Source organism: Podarcis muralis, chromosome 10 (assembly GCF_964188315.1).
Source record: "Podarcis muralis chromosome 10, rPodMur119.hap1.1, whole genome shotgun sequence".
Classification (NCBI taxonomy): Eukaryota; Metazoa; Chordata; class Lepidosauria; order Squamata; family Lacertidae; genus Podarcis; species Podarcis muralis.
Genome location: NC_135664.1, coordinates 59,483,690 through 59,499,555, shown reverse-complemented (window position 1 = coordinate 59,499,555; position 15,866 = coordinate 59,483,690). Strand labels below are relative to the sequence as shown.

At 41.4% G+C, this 15,866-nt stretch overlaps 1 protein-coding gene and 1 long non-coding RNA gene across 18 annotated transcripts in view; one reads left to right on the top strand and one right to left on the bottom strand.

Annotated features, from left to right (window-relative positions):
- Nucleotides 1-15,866, bottom strand: part of CACNA1C (calcium voltage-gated channel subunit alpha1 C) — a 518,169-nt gene that overhangs the window by 38,566 nt on the left and 463,737 nt on the right. For 14 of the 17 annotated variants that reach the window (XM_077935171.1, XM_077935172.1, XM_077935174.1 and 11 more), the window contains 3 exons: nucleotides 13,481-13,513; nucleotides 9,796-9,924; nucleotides 5,332-5,397 (listed from right to left, as the gene is read on the bottom strand). In XM_077935171.1, the coding sequence (XP_077791297.1) occupies nucleotides 5,332-5,397; nucleotides 9,796-9,924; nucleotides 13,481-13,513 (228 nt within the window). The remainder of the gene's footprint in view (nucleotides 1-5,331; nucleotides 5,398-9,795; nucleotides 9,925-13,480; nucleotides 13,514-15,866) is intronic. The other 3 variants (XM_077935183.1, XM_077935187.1, XM_077935181.1) reach the window with 1 other exon arrangement.
- The window catches only part of LOC114605886 (uncharacterized), a 142,619-nt gene that overhangs the window by 40,905 nt on the left and 85,848 nt on the right, over nucleotides 1-15,866 (top strand). The window lies entirely within an intron of this gene.

Below are 15,866 nucleotides of genomic sequence, written 5' to 3'. Positions count from 1 at the left end.
TCTCTGGGCATATGGGACTTTTTAAAAGGATCCTTCCAGGACCGGCAAGGGCAGAGCCGAGCTTCTGGCAAGTGTAAAAGCCCTTCTTGCATTTTTGGATACGAGAAAGAAGAGATATGCTGCCGGTGCGGCTATATATCTCTCGATTTCTCCAATTTTACAGTCGGGGCACCTTGAGCAGTCCTGTTGTCTCTCAGTGTCTATGATTCTTTGCCTGACCATAGCTTTTGCCTGGCCCAACCCCAGACTTAGAAGGGCTTGAGGGACAACACCCAGTTTCTGAAGGGTGTTCAGGACTGCTGTCTGCCAGCCTGACTGGAACTGGTCGCAGAGGATCAGTGGGGCTATTCCTCGGGAGAGCAGATTCAACGTCAGCCTACTAAGATATGAAAGTTAGGAGCTAAATGGCACCTTAAACCTAGGTTATGGATGCAATGCTGGAATGTCTAGGCAAACCTTTTTAATAACAATAATACAATGCTGAAAATTAATGTACTGCAGCTGAAATATGTTCATTTTTCACATGGTCTATTCCTTCCCCTGCCCACCCACCTAATATTCTTAAGATGGCCTCTTCTCCAGTCTCTTCTCTTCTCAGAGAGTAGCTGGAAGTGGGGAGGCAGAAAAAGTTTCTTCTTTTCTTTCACTCCGCAGTTTTAATCTGAAATCTTAGGTGCAGTACTGTGGCCAGGGCTCCGAAACTGCTCGTGCTCATGAAATCCCTTGTCACAAAATGCACCCAGAACAATGGGAGTTTTGAACACTGTTCCCCAGTACTGTGTAGATATTTGATTGAACTCTATTTTTCCTTTTCTGTAACTGAATCTTTGAATTTTAAGGCCAACTCTAAAATTATTCAGAATTGTGTTAAATTCTAATCTGTTCTAAAGCTTCTGTAGCCCTTCAGTTTTTCTTTATCCATATAACTCAATGTGTTTTTTTCTCTCAATTTACAAATGACATTAATACAAAAAATTTTCAAAAATAAGTACAGAGGATTACAGTGGTTTAGTTACAAAATTTGAGCACAAGATTACACATTGTGTATGCAAAATTACAGGGTTATTCTGTTGGCCACATCACACACAATCCTTGGAGAGCTTAGACAGGCTAGGAGAGATTTGCCAAGAAATCCTTTCCCTACATTTGACAGCTATAAGTACTTTAGCTTCAGTATATAAGTGAAGAAGATGCCATGTAAAGATGATTTTACATTTAAATTTAAAGAACATTCTTCTCTTATTTAAGAACCAGTACAGAAATAATTAATTCTGTGACATATGCATGAACCCAGCACTTTAGTTCAGTATCATGCTACAATTCATAGTAGGGCTACCATCTTGCAATTCTCTGTATCTTGTGAGATATATTTTCCTTGCTGTTTTCATGTGCTGCAGAATCTGGTTGATTTCTGCACATGTGGTGGTTCTAGAAAATCCTGTTGGTAGGCTTAGTAAAGGTAAAGGGACCCCTGACGATTAGGTCCAGTCGCGGACGACTCTGGGGTTGCAGCGCTCATCTCGCTTTATTGGCCAAGGGAGCCGGCGTACAGCTTCCGGGTCATGTGGCCAGCATGACTAAGCCACTTCTGGCGAACCAGAGCAGCGCATGGAAATGCCATTTACCTTCCCACCGGAGCGGTACCTATTTATCTACTTCCACTTTGAGGTGCTTTCGAACTGCTAGGTTGGCAGGAGCTGGGACCGAGCAACGGAAGCTCACCCCATCGCGGGGATTCGAACTGCCGACCTTCTGATCGGCAAGTTCTAGGCTCTGTAGTTTAACCCACAGCGCCACCCGCGTCCCTTGCTGGTAGGCTTAGGTGCTGCAATATCCTTCTGAGCATCATGCTTTTTAAAGAGAAAGAAATACAGGAATGTTCTAAATAATTTAGCATGAGAGGCAGAAAATTGCTTTTAAAATGAAGTTATTCTAAGTTAGTTGCCTTAGGAGTACTCTGAAATTCTCTAGGCTCAGACTCCCCCAGGCTCAGACTCACTATTTTAGTAATGACAGTTGCAGCTGTTCTGAGGGGGTGTTGGGAGTCACCGTTGCAGGAGGACAGATTAAATACTCTGAGGCAGGCCATATTTTTCATCTCAGGAAAGAAGAGTATGAGGCAATGTTTCCATGAGATATTTCATTTGTTCTTTTAAGCTCTTCATATAACAGACTAAATGAGGGGCAATGGTTAGGCTAAAATCAGCATTTCATCTTACTCATTAGCAAAGTACAGTATGTAGAAGTGATTGCAATGCAGAAGACGACAGAAAAGAAGATTCTTCCTGTAAGCACACTTGTTGAACCTTCAGCTGGGCAGCGTCATCCATCATAATCAATTTGTGTTTTTCCACTTGGTCACATAAGTTGGTGAAGCTTAAGCATTGTGATGCTTAGTATCAGAAGAGACAGCTAAGATAGATTCTTTCTTTCTTTCCTTAAATAGGAAAGTCTCATGTCACTGTCAGTTCTGGTGCATCCAAACTGATGACTCAATAGTAATGTCTCAAGGGCATTTTTTTTTTTTAAAAAGGGAACTCTTGCATCAAGTGGATTCAAACAACTCTCACCAGGCTTTTTCACTGCAAGGGATTTGGCAAAACCCTTCATGCCCATCAAGAGTTGAGTAGCTGAGGAAATGGGACTTTGCAGAGTTGAGGAGGATATAATTATTGTCTTCCAAAGCAACTACTCTATTCCAAACTCAAAAATGTTAAGCAAAAGGGGTTTAAAGACACTCTCAAGGCAAATCTAAACAAATGTAGTATAAGTACTGATAACTGGGCCTGCGAGTGCTCCAACTGGAGAACAGCCTTTACCAAAGGTGTGATGGACTTTGAAGAAGCATGAACTCAGGGCGAAAAGGAGAAAGGAGCTAAGAGGAAGGCACATTTGACAAACCTTCACCGTGATCAACTCCCGTCTGGAAACCTATGTCCCCATTGTGGAAGGACATGTGGATCCAGAATTGGCCTCCACAGTCCTATACAGACTCACTGTTAAGACAGTGTTCGTGGAAGATAATCTTACTCTGCTATGAGTGATTGCCAAAGAGAAGAGACATAATAAAAAATACTTAGCACCTAATATTTATTAATTATTTATTAAAATATGAATGTGAGTTAGAATTGCCTGAACCTTTTCTAATTATTTCTTCGTTATGTCAAATTCAAAATATAGATTAATGCAAGAACTTTGTTTGTGACAAAGATACACATTTTAATGCAGATATTTCTTCTTTTGCAGAAATATTGGTTTTGCAATATAATAAGATCAATTAGATTGTTAAAATCTTGAATGAGGCAAAGTGTCCAACATTCATCTGGGATAATTAAATATTGTGTACAAATTAGGTGCATTTCTGCCTTGTCATATATTAAAGGGAAGCTCTGTGGGTTCTGTCTCTATTACATTAGCAACCATATTATACTATGACCAAGACAGGAGCAGGTTTAATCTGCATGGAGGAAGATGGGTTGCAATAAACAATGCTGTTGGGAGAGTTGCAAACCCAGGGGTAGTTTAGCTCCCACCTCAGTTCTGCCCCTGAGTACACACTTTTTTCCCTCCCCCCCCCCCCCAATGTAAGTGAATGGCTGCTATCCATGCATATGGGGGAAAATAAGATATTGTGTTTGATAGACAATGGTGTGGTGTGGGCAAAATCCACCCACCACCACTGACACTGGACAGATAAACACTGCCAGGTACACCACGTTGTAGAAGGAAAAAGTGTGTTTCTAAAGCTTCACTTCTTCTCTGCAACATACATGCATACTAAGAACTTGATTGAATGTATTGAACCAGGGATTCCAACATTTTCTGGTCCAGTACACTTTGTGGATTGGGCTCTCCACCCCCACTGGAAAAGAAGGCACACATATGTATAACATTTGCTTTGTGTGTATGTGTGTTTCACACACAATTTTGTGCCCTCTTTTGTGAGTGGGGTGGAAGGCCCAATAATAAATCAGTAGCTATCCACAAGTTGTAGGGTGTCTGACTGACAAAATGCTGTCAGGCGAAGCTTTTCCTATAATTGTAACCTATTGAATTTCTACCTGCTACACAGCTGTTGAAGTCACGGGTGGCATGTTTCCCCAATGCCAGCCCCAAATTATGACACAAACTGAAGTTCCATGAGTTGTAAACCAATTGTGTCAATGTAGCTCTTTCATCAATTGATTTTAGACTGGCAGTGCAAAACCAGATGGTGAAGGGTGATAGCTAAATGGTACAGCATCTGCCCTTACATGCAGAAGCAGAGGCATACTTAGGGGTTGGCAAAAGCAGCCTGTCCTGGGGGTGCAAAAGCACCTGTTTTGCCTGCAGAAGGAATCCTCTGAGATCTCCAGAAGGAAAAGCTGCAGCTGCTGTTGCAGGAGGGAGTGGAAAGGGATCCTTGGAGCGGCTTCCAGGCAGAAAGCAATATCCAGCCACAAGGAGGCATGTTCCTCCTGTCCAAGCAATCTCACCTGCTTCTCAGATTCTTTTCTGGGTGGGTCATCAATACAGCTCCTGACCAAGGGCACAAGGAACCTAGGTATGCCTATCTTCAGACAGTCTCAGGTTCACTCCCCAGCATCTCCAGGTAGGGCTGGGAAGGTCTCCTTCCTGAAACCTTACAGAGTAGCTGCCAGTTACTGTAGGCAATACGGAGCTATGTGGCCCAATAGTCTGACTTGGTGTAAGGCAGACTCCTATGTTCTTATGATATTTCAGATAAGGCTGGTGGTCAAAAGAGATGTAAGATTTACTGCAACTAAGATTCATATGCCAATGTTTAGATAAATTCTAAATTAAACTGCTAAAAAGCAGGTACAATATTCTAAGAGCATTTGGTGTGGTTTTTCACCTGTACTTCAAAGCAACTGTAGCAATCTTCTCAACACAGGTCAAAGTCATCCTTTTACAGGGGTTTTGATCCTTTGACATGAATATATCCATTTAAGTATTTATACTAGCTGGGAAAGCAATTAATCTTCTCTAATGTTGCCCCACCCATTGTGAACAACCTCTGTAAAAAATTAATAAATAAAATGAAGAAAGCAGCAGGGGCTTGCTCCTCGTTCCTTGACCATACATTTCCAGACCCCCAAACAACTTCAAAATGAACCAGGAAGCCCCTTCTCCATTGTCTCCACCAAATTGTTTGAACTGACATAACAAATATGAACATCAAAGTCCTATTGGCACATCTCTTTCAATATACTCTATTTTTGTGCACTTTGTCAAAATACTTGGGTCAATCAAATAATTTTCCTACAAGTGTTTGTTGACTTCCATATATACTTTTGTATGTGAAAACATTAATTTTAGGAAATCACCTACCTGCATCCCGATCACAGCATAGATAAAAAACAGCATCACTATTAAAAGAGCCACATAGGGAAGAGCCTGGGGGGGAGAAAAAAACACCAAAATAGATCATGGTGTGCCACTTAATAAGACAGTTTGACTTGTTGAAGAAAGGGGTGTTTCAGCAAGCCCCTATATGTTATTACAACAGCCTGAAGGGATGAGACAGAAGGCAAAAGTGGCTTTGCCTATTCAGTGTGCAGCAAAGCACATGAAAATGCATTTATACTTGCTGTTTCCCTCACATGTTGTCACATTCCAAATGGAAATTCATGCATCCCTTGGAGACCCACCATGTTGAAATGGTTAGAATATTGGCCTAGGATTGGGGAAACAGGTTCAAATTTCTGCCCAGCCATGACGCTCACTGGATAACCTTGGGTCTCATATCTCCCGTACTAGCTTACCTCACAAGATTGTTGTTAGGACAGACTTTCACCACTGAATAAGTCTCTGCCTTAGATGTGCCTAGTTGGTTATTGTTTTTGCGCTTATCTGAGGTTATTTTCCATGTTGCTTTCAACAATATTTATTTCTTTGAATGGAATTTTGTATATCACCTTGAGATATGTGTGTGGAAGACAAATAATAACAATAAATATATGTGTTGTGGGTGGGTGGGGAATGACCATGTACAGTACCTTAAAGTCTTTGGAGGAATGGCAGGCTATAAATGTAAGCAACAGCAGCAGCAATAGTCGTCCACCCCATCCCTGAAGCTGTATAAGTGGCAAGTCATATATGGCAGAAAGTGGAAACATGGATGCACTTGTGCATCTAATTTTTTTAAATGCATGTACAGTATTATGCGAAATCATTGCAAGAAGAATGAATTGTTGTAATGTGTCTGTTTTTCCACTAGGTGCCTCTACTGATCCATCTTTGACTTCGCCTGATCTTTGACTAAACTTGCTATCAACACATAGAACCATAATTATATTGTCAATAAGTCTTGCACTGCACATTCATTTTTCTGAAATTATTATCAATATTTGTGTCAGAAAAAATATGTGAAGTGGGTCTTGCTTTCAGTAGACAATATCTGTAGTACTGCTGTTGAACATAAGCAAACATTGGCTAATGCCCAGTATTTGCTTTTATCTTGGGTATAGTAAATATGTTACCATCATCTCAATGCAGGCAGGTGTATACTGTATCTTGTGGATTTTTTTTAAAAAAAGTTACATTTTTCTGTGCAATAACCAATATACGGCAACATCTATCAGCATAAACTACTCTTCCCTACTTTAAAATTAAGTATTTCTGCCACTGCTTTTATAAGCTTCATAAGTAATTTAATTCCAAGTACAGTGGTGCCTCGCAAGACGAAATTAATTCGTTCCGCAAGTTTTGTCGTCTTGCCATTTTTCCGTCTTGCGAAGCACGGTTTCCCATAGGAATGCATTGAAAATCAATTAATGCGTTCCTATGGAAACTGACTTCAGACCAGGTCCGGGGACAGTCTGTCCCCCGACCTCTTCTGAAGGCTGGGGGGGGGGACCAAGGGCTTTTCTTCCCACCCCCAGCATTTTAAAAAACCCCGGGACAGCGGGGGACTTCTCCGCTGTCCGGGGCGATCTTAAAATGCTGGCGGGCGGGAGCGAAGCCTCCGCTGCCGCCCGCCAGCATTTTAAAAAGCCCCGGGACAGCGGGGGACTTCTCCGCTGTCCCGGGGCGATTTAAAAGCCCCCGGGAAGGCAGGCAGGGGGGACAAAGACTTTTGCCCCCCGCCAGCCTTCAGAAGAGGTCCAGGACCTCTTCTGAAGGCGGGCGGGGGGCAAAAGTCTTTGCTCCCCCCTGCCTGCCTTCAAAAGCCGTCCGGGATAGCGGAGAAATGAAGGCTGGCGGCGGGAGGAAGTCTCTCCGCCCGCTGCCAGCCTTCGGAGGAGGTCTGAGGACAGTGGGGAAGACGCGCTGCGCTTCCCCGCTGTCCCGGAGATTTCCCTATGGGCTTTCGTCTTGCAAAGGAAGCCCATTGGGAAATTCGTTTTGCGAAGCGCCTCCAAAACGGAAAACCCTTTCGTCTAGCGGGTTTTCCGTCTTGCGAGGCGTTCGTCTTGCGGGGCACCACTGTATTGTTTCCTGTTTGTTAGTGGAAGTGGGGTGAAATGTTTTTAAATTATTCTATGGAGAAATATGGTGATAAAGCATTTTTGAAACGAGGTCATTCATTACTTTTTTATGTAACTATGAGGAAAGTAGAGTGTCATAATTCATCTAATAAGTAATGACATTGGGTTTCAATGAATATTCAATGAATATTGTTGTTCTTATATTTAGTAACTATTTAGCACTGTCAACATGTATGTTCCTGTGCAGAGTAGAATTTTGTAAGACTTCGTGGACATCTTTTGGAAACACTGGAAAATATTGCTGAAATCACAATGACAATGGAATTCATTCCTTTTTGGGATCCATTTGCAGTGTACATGTTTTGTAAATTTCCATTTTCTGTCATTTATTGACTCCAAAAAATTAACACTTTTGTTATGTTTGTCTGAATAACCTCTAAGCACGCAATTCTTGCTCTTTTTGACAACTGACTTTCTACTTGTTTATGATACTGTCCATATGGGTAAATTACCGTATTTTTTGCTCTATAAGACTCACCTTTTCCCTCCTAAAAAGTAAGGGGAAATGTGTGTGCGTCTTATGGAGTGAATGCAGGCTGCACAGCTATCTCAGAAGCCAGAACAGCAAGAGGGATTGCTGCTTTCACTGCGCAGCGATCCCTCTTGCTGTTCTGGCTTCTGAGATTCAGAATATTTTTTTTCTTGTTTTCCTCCTCCAAAAACTAGGTGCGTCTTGTGGTCTGGTGCGTCTTATAGAGCGAAAAATACGGTATAAAGGATCATGGAAGACAGAACTAAGAACCAAACAGTGACTCAGTGAGAGGCACAGCGTTAATAAAGATGTAAAGGGAATGAGAGATGGAGCAATTTGTTGTGCTGAGAAATAGGACTGATATTGACAGACTACAGAAGGACAGAGCTAGGTCCTTTGTTTGGGGCCTGTTTTTAAAGTTCTGTCAGGAAACTCCTTGGCTGTAAACTTGCTGATAATAATTTTTTAAAATGCATTTTTTTAAAATGGTGCTTGTTGACACCCATGGGTTATTTCTGCTTAGCTCATGGGGCTCGTCAGCCCGAAAGGTAGCCCATCTAAGAGAAGGAAAACTGATCCTAAACCTCCACTGCCTTGAGGTTTTTATTCATTTGTGAGAAAGGCTTCGGGAGTAAACCCTGATGAAAAATCCACACCTGAGCCTTGAGGGACATCTTTGGGGGAAGAAAAGGCTAAAGAGTGAACCCTACAGACAAATCCAGAGTGGAGCCACTAAGATGGTTGGATGGAGTCTTGTACACTTTCTTCTAGCAGCTCCTGCAGCCAAGCTGATGCCAAATGTACTGCTCTGCTTTCCTTTGGCTCACATCAGCAAGGCTGAGGGTGTGTGTGTCTTATAATCTGGGCAGCCCAGGACCTCTATATACACTGCACAGGCCTGTGCCCTGGGGAGTTAATTTTGGTGCTGCTAACACAGCAAAAACAATGCAGGAAGCAGCAGTTACAAGTTGCTGGTCTCTGCAGCCACAGCAGGCACTGTGATTCTCCCCTCGGAGGCACACTCCATTGTCTCTCGAGACAGACAGATGCCAACAACAAATTGTGTGAGCTCACATTGTCTTGTGACCATTGCCATGGATTTAGTACTGGTGTCTGTTATTAAGATACATCAGCTTATGCCCAAAGCATGCATAGGGGTTGGAGCTGTTGCCATTACTGGACAAAGCCAAATTTCTGGTTGTGACCACAGATGCACAAATCATCAGTGCAAAAAGATAGTGCTTGTTCGCAGGCTGACCTGATGGGACAAAGTAAAACACCGTACTTTTAATATAAAATAAAAAAATACAAACTAGGGTTGTGAACTACCTTGGGAAAATATGACTATATCAATCATTTTGCCTTAGCATGTTTATCAGAGGAGGATCCAACAATCCCAATTCAATGTCCAGTATTAACTTAAAATTCAGGAAAGAAGGTATTGTGGCACCTTAGCCACTAATAAATATATTAGGCCATAATAAATGTGTTAACTTTGAAGATGTGACAAGACTTGGGTGTTTTTCTTGCAACACACTAACATGGTTACTCCTCTGGAAACTGCACTAAAGGGAGTTTATGAAACATAAAAATCAGCTAGTTTACTAAACAATTCCACACCTCCACATGGTTTACAGATCTGGGTTTAGATTTTGAAATCCTTTACCTCATCCTGCCTCATCACATTCACCCTAATGCTGGGAGACCTGTGACTGGAAAAAACTATCCATTCAGGGATCATTGCTGATCTATATAAAAATGTGCAATGTAGAGGTGGCAAACACATCAGTACTGTCCCAAGGCAAAGGCATAGAAGAAGAAATAAAGAATTACCTGGAAGGACTTGATGAAGGTCCATAGCAGTGTGCGGATGCCCTCGCCTCGGCTCAAGAGCTTCACCAGACGCATCACGCGGAAGAGTCGGAAAAAGGTGATTGAGATGCGAGAGTTTTCCTCTGCGTTCTGGAACCCATTGGCACAGAGGGCAGTAGTTACAACAGAAGATGAGGAACACAGACCCTGGGCCACAGAAAATGCTACTTCACAGGAAGAGCTCACTGCACTGTTCCCCTGCCTTATAGACCTCTAATCTTTCACTAGTCCCAGAAGTTCAGACAGATGAATGCAGATATATAATCTGTCTTCTAGGACCAAATTGTTAGCCTATTTTTTTCTTCCTCATTCCTCAACAGTTCCCCATGGTTCTTCAGTGGCATTATCCAAAATCTCTCTCCCTCAAACCCCAACTTTAACAATAAATATTTTTCAAGGGCCTTGCTGGTAGGGTAAGGCACAGTTTCTGCTATTCCTTTGGTTGATATATCATAACCTGTGAGACAAGAAAGCTATTTTGTTTTGGATTTGTATGGATTGAGAAACTGCCTCATATGTAATTTGATCAACAGGTGTAACTGGCAAGACCTCCATTTTGCTCACAACTTCCTGCTGCTTGGTCATGGTGACGAGCAGGAGGAAATGGAAACAAAGTACTTCATGCCTCAGGTAATAAGTATTACTCAGCACAGGAGAACACTACAGAAACTGTCTCCTTATGCCCTGCTTGCTGTTCAGACTGCTCCAGTCTGCTACTTTGATGATCTAGCTTGAATATATAACCAACCCGCCTTGTGGTGCATGCCCTGCGGCTCCGCTGAGCACTGATGTTCAACCTATGTTCAATTTTCTCACTGATTTAAATGGGTGCATACACAGCCATGGCCTTTGCTCCTCATTAGTGTTCTGTTCCACTTGGCCAGAAGAAAGAAAAATGGCTATCTGAAGACCACCTGGTCTTGTGGGAACATTCTTTGGCCAGCATACAGAGATGCCTCTTCAGGTTTCTGCAAGGACTTTTTCATGCTCACTGAAGGATATTTATGAAGCTTGGAGCTGAGCATGCAGTTAACGGAAACCTAATTGCTACGGCCCAGCCGGCGCAACATCTGCAGAACAGTGTGCTTTACTTTGCTTCCCTTGTGACAGACCCCATGGAAGAAGTAGGAGGAGAAAGCAGCCCACCAAAAAAGGAGGTAGCTGATCAGTCTTCAGTTGTAAGCAACAGCAAAATAGCAAGATGCAGACAGTGCTAAGTTGAGATGAGGGGTTTAATGGTCAATTCTGATGAAATTTATATTCCTTGAAGAAATACTCATGAGAGCAGATGCATGAATTATACTGGAAAGCAATATAATATCCACATGTGTTTTCCCATGAATTTTCTCCTCTGCAGGAAAAATGTTAACCTTAGAGATGCCAAGGTTTACTGAAACTTTACCCAATATATACTTAATTCATGTTATTTGAGGAACAACAGCAATTCCAAAGTTTCCTTCTGAATGGGGAATCCCTTTCAAATAGGCCTGCAAAACCAAGCTAAGCTAGAATGATTTCTTCAGGATCTGATGATCTTCCCACTTCTTGATTTTTTAAAAAATAGCTTTGTACTACATGCTCACTGTTCTCACTGTTCTCAGTTATATTTCTCATGACCCCTAGGTATTTCCCATAGCCTGTGCCTTGCTCTGATAAAGCAGTTATTTAGCCTGACTGCTACTGTTTAACAGTCCCTAGAGTTTAAATTAGATATCCCCCCCCTAACTGGCCTTTTCTGTTCTCACAGCTCCTGCCTTATCCCTCAGTATTCATCTCCCCCACCCAATTCCCCAAGGGGAATGTGACTAGCTTGAACATTCCTTGTTCTGCACTTATGTTATGCCAAGGCAAGAGTTTCCTGAACAAGTGGGATCAACTACTTTGCCTTGGCTTTTGTGAGACGACTCCCTGCCAGGCAGACTGCTGGTGGGTGTGGTGGGAAACGAACCTCCCAAACCATGCTAAGTAGAACAACAAAGGGTTGTTTCCTTTAGTGCCCTAAGAAACTCTTCTGCTCTTCTACTAGATGTGCTGTGGAAGCACTGCCTGATGCTGTGGGAGGAAATAACATTTCCCCTTCTGAGTACATATTGTGCCCACATTCTCTTCCACTGCTGCAGAGCGAAGAATTTGATGCCAAATAATGAAGAAGTACATAACCAGGAAACAGTGCAGATCACCCCCCAAAAACACACACACCCCAATCTGATCTTACTCACCACTGTGTATACCAGGAGAGAACAGACCCCTTTGATTTCCTGTTAAGAGCTCAAAATTAGCACTTTTGGTGTGTGTGTATGTGTGTGTGTGTGTGTACACCCACACCCAAGACATAGAACAAAGTTCTCTCTTTGAATAATTTAGTTTACATAAAATACCTGCAACCTTTTCTATTAAAATAAGGTATTGTTAAGATGCTATAACTATAATTCATGCTTTTCTGTCAAGTCCATTTGGCCTTGACAGCATTTGTTTTCAGTAGGCTTGTGGCCTGCATAACAGTAGCTAGTTTTGACACTTTCTAGAGTTGATTCTGCATGAAAACACTTCTGTTACAGCCAGTGGGAGAGGGGAATATTTGTTGTTCAAGGGCAGACAATTCAGCTGAGATTCCAAGGGGGTGCCCTAAACAACACTGTTGGCTTGTTTTGCTCAACATACCCTACTTGCAGAATTAAGAAAATAGAGGCCAAGGGGAAAGACTCTGTATTTGTGGAGTAAACCCAATGAGCGTTATGAAATTTGGACTGAGAGAAGGAAGGAATTCATTATTTCTTAAGAGTTACCAATCCCTTCCTCAAAGTCTCATTATTCCCAGCTTCACCAAGAAGTGAGGAAATTTATGCCAATGGGACGCGGGTGGTGCTGTGGGTTAAACCACAGAGCCTAGGGCTTGCCAATCAGAAGGTCGGCGGTTCGAATCCCTGCAACAGGATGAGCTCCTGTTGCTTGGTCCCTGCTCCTGCCAGCCTAGCAGTTCGAAAGCACGAACTGCAAGTAGATAAATAGGTACTGCTCCAGCGGGAAGGTAAACGGCGTTTCAGTGGATAGCAGGAACAGGGCTACATGACAGGAGCTAGAGGGTTGTTGCTGAATGACTTCAAGCCTAGATAGGTTAGATGCTTGAAGAATGTTATCAGGCACTCAGGACTGGACTCTAGAGCAAATGCACAGTGCCTTTCTCTTTGCCACACCTTATTCTATTTGTGCTATTTGTTCATTGTATGGGTAATTTTCACACACAAAAATAACAATATGGACCTTGTTCATAGTTTCAATTCATTTTGCAAATCAATTCCATTGCATCAAAGAGCTCATGACTTAACAAACAGAAAATCTGAAAAGGATTCTAATTCTCTCTTGGTAATTATTCATTAGAACGTAGGACAACAGTTAACTTGACTAAAGGAATGCTCAAGGATGCCCAATAAATACACATCATGTGCAGCATAATCAACAGCTCATGTGAACACCAGACTCAACAAACAGAAACACAACATGGTGGCTTCATGCAGAGATAACCAGGCTAAGCTTTGAGACAGAAACCTAGATGGTCAGGGTAGAGAGAATAGGGAGTGTATTAGGAGATTAAGAAGTGTGTCACAGAAGCAGCTGGGGAGGGGGGCAGGGTTCTGTTAGATCTTACCATAGAGGAAGAGCATTGGGTATGTTCAGCTGGCTTTAAAGAAAGGCAGACAGAGATAAACTGTAATAAGTCTCCAGCGAAGAGGCCCAATAGGCTATGTCTTGGATAACACAGGAATAACAGAACACCACAGCAATGGAGGAGAGTAATGGGGAGGGGGAGATAGGACGGCACAATAGAGAGACTATGCTGATTTTCTAGAATGTAATGGATCCAATTCAACCTGGGTGAAGGAAATTATGCTCCCCTCACTGCCAATGCAACAAAATGCACTTTCATACCAAATGTATGGAGGGTATGAATCTGCATCAGTTGGCTTACAGACCAATAGAAAAAAAAAAGTTGTGATCTACTGAGAAGAGGTCTGGTAGCTTCAGACTGCAAGTCTGGAATTATTTACTTGGAATAGTTCAGTAATATACATAATACTACTCTAGAGTAAGTGACACCATTTTTCTCCTCAGTATCCAACAGCTAGGATTGCAACTTTTTAAATTATTCTTTATTACTGAGTTCATATTCAGTACTAAAAAGAGTTGGTTAACATCTTAAACCATGCTGCAACAAGAAAGTATACATTTAAACAGACTTTTAGGGAAATAGTTATATAACGATTTAAGAAACAATGGAAATGTCTTAAACAGACAGTGACCAGCCCAAAGGTAGAATTGCTTCTACTCTGTCTTTTAGGCACTCCCATGGCCTCAGCCAGGTCTTTTCCAAACTACTGCTTATTAAACATTTAATTTGAGACACTAGGAATGGAACCTGAAGTTCTATGCATGCTGTTGAGTCCGGTTCTGCTTCAGAAACACAGAGACAGAAATTTAACCAGATGCTTTTTATAAGTCTGGCTGTACCGTGAGTCAATCCTTTGCATGCTTTAACCAAATGCTAAAACTGAAAGTAGACATTTATATATAGCAGCTGTTTTCTGCTGATGGAATGCTAATCCAATGCAGATACAGGGTGGTAAAAAAACAAATTAATTTTATCATACTACTTCCTGACCAGATCTCCATCAGCTCAATACTGGCTATTGACATTAACCAAGTAGTGAATTGCAGGGAAGCCACAAATGACATTTATGGCATCTGGTTTGGGGCTGATATGATCCATGTTTCAGCCACACTTGCAAAAGCACTATTCCAAATCCATTTTCCCTCAACTGCATTATAGCATATGCCATGCAAGGGCATTGGCTCTTGTGTTACTGCTGACTACATTCTGGAACTCTTATAGGCTGTTCATGCTATAAGGAAAACTCAAAGACTATTTCACATGTTTGCATTGTGTACTATTTTAAACAGACATTGCACTTATGCTTAAAGCATACACCATACAAGTAAATTATTTCTGCTTTTTTGAAAAGGGGAGGGGATGTGCTGAACCTTGAAAAAATTACCTCAATTAGTGATAGGTATCTGTTTCTTGGATTCTGATTCTAGCAGCTTATGATTTCAGCAAAAGTTTTAAGATTATTAAAATATTGTTATAACACATTTTTTCATATCTTTTTCTCTTTCTGATATGTATGTCATTTGACCATTATTGCTAATATTTTATTTAACTTTATTTTTCAGAACTTCATAGCATTTATTGTGTGTGTGTGTGTGTGTGTATTCTGAATTTAAGTATTTTCTTCTAGTTTCTAAAATTAAACAGGATGATGTAATACACTTTAGCAATACCATGCATAACTAGAACAATACTGAAATTCAGAATATATGCCAGTCAGAAGTCTCTGGGAAATTCACAAGCAAGGCATGGTGGTTGTAGCCATTCCTGCCGTTTGCCTCAAGCATCTGGTAGTAAAAAGTATATTGCCTCTGAAATTATCATTGCTAATTGCCATTGTTAAATTTATCCTCCATTAATTTGTCTGATCCTTTAAAAAACAAAACATTCATACCATTACCACCTCTTCAAATCCTTTTGTGCATCTTCCATTTCTTCACATCTTTTTTGAGATGAGACAACAGTTGCAAATGGTATATAGTATCCTAAATGGGGATGCACCCCAGATCTCTATAAAGGCATTGTGATATTTGCTATTTTATTTGTAATATTAAGCTCATTACATTCATGTCAAGAAAGGGAGAACAAACCTTTCCATCTATCATATATTCTGTATTATACAAGCAGTACAAAATTGTGTCCTCCCAATGAGGCATGAATAGATAAAAGTAATATCTCAAAACTGTACCAGCCATCTTTTATAGTGAACGGAATGAATTTGTAAAAATGGTTAAGGATTTCTTAGCACTAATAAATACAGTAGTATAATATACTGAAAGGCTGCACATTATGCATCTGCTGATGAGAGTGTTAAAGTTGGACTTCTAAGTGAAAATACCTTCACTTGAGGTTCATGCTGACCTATATC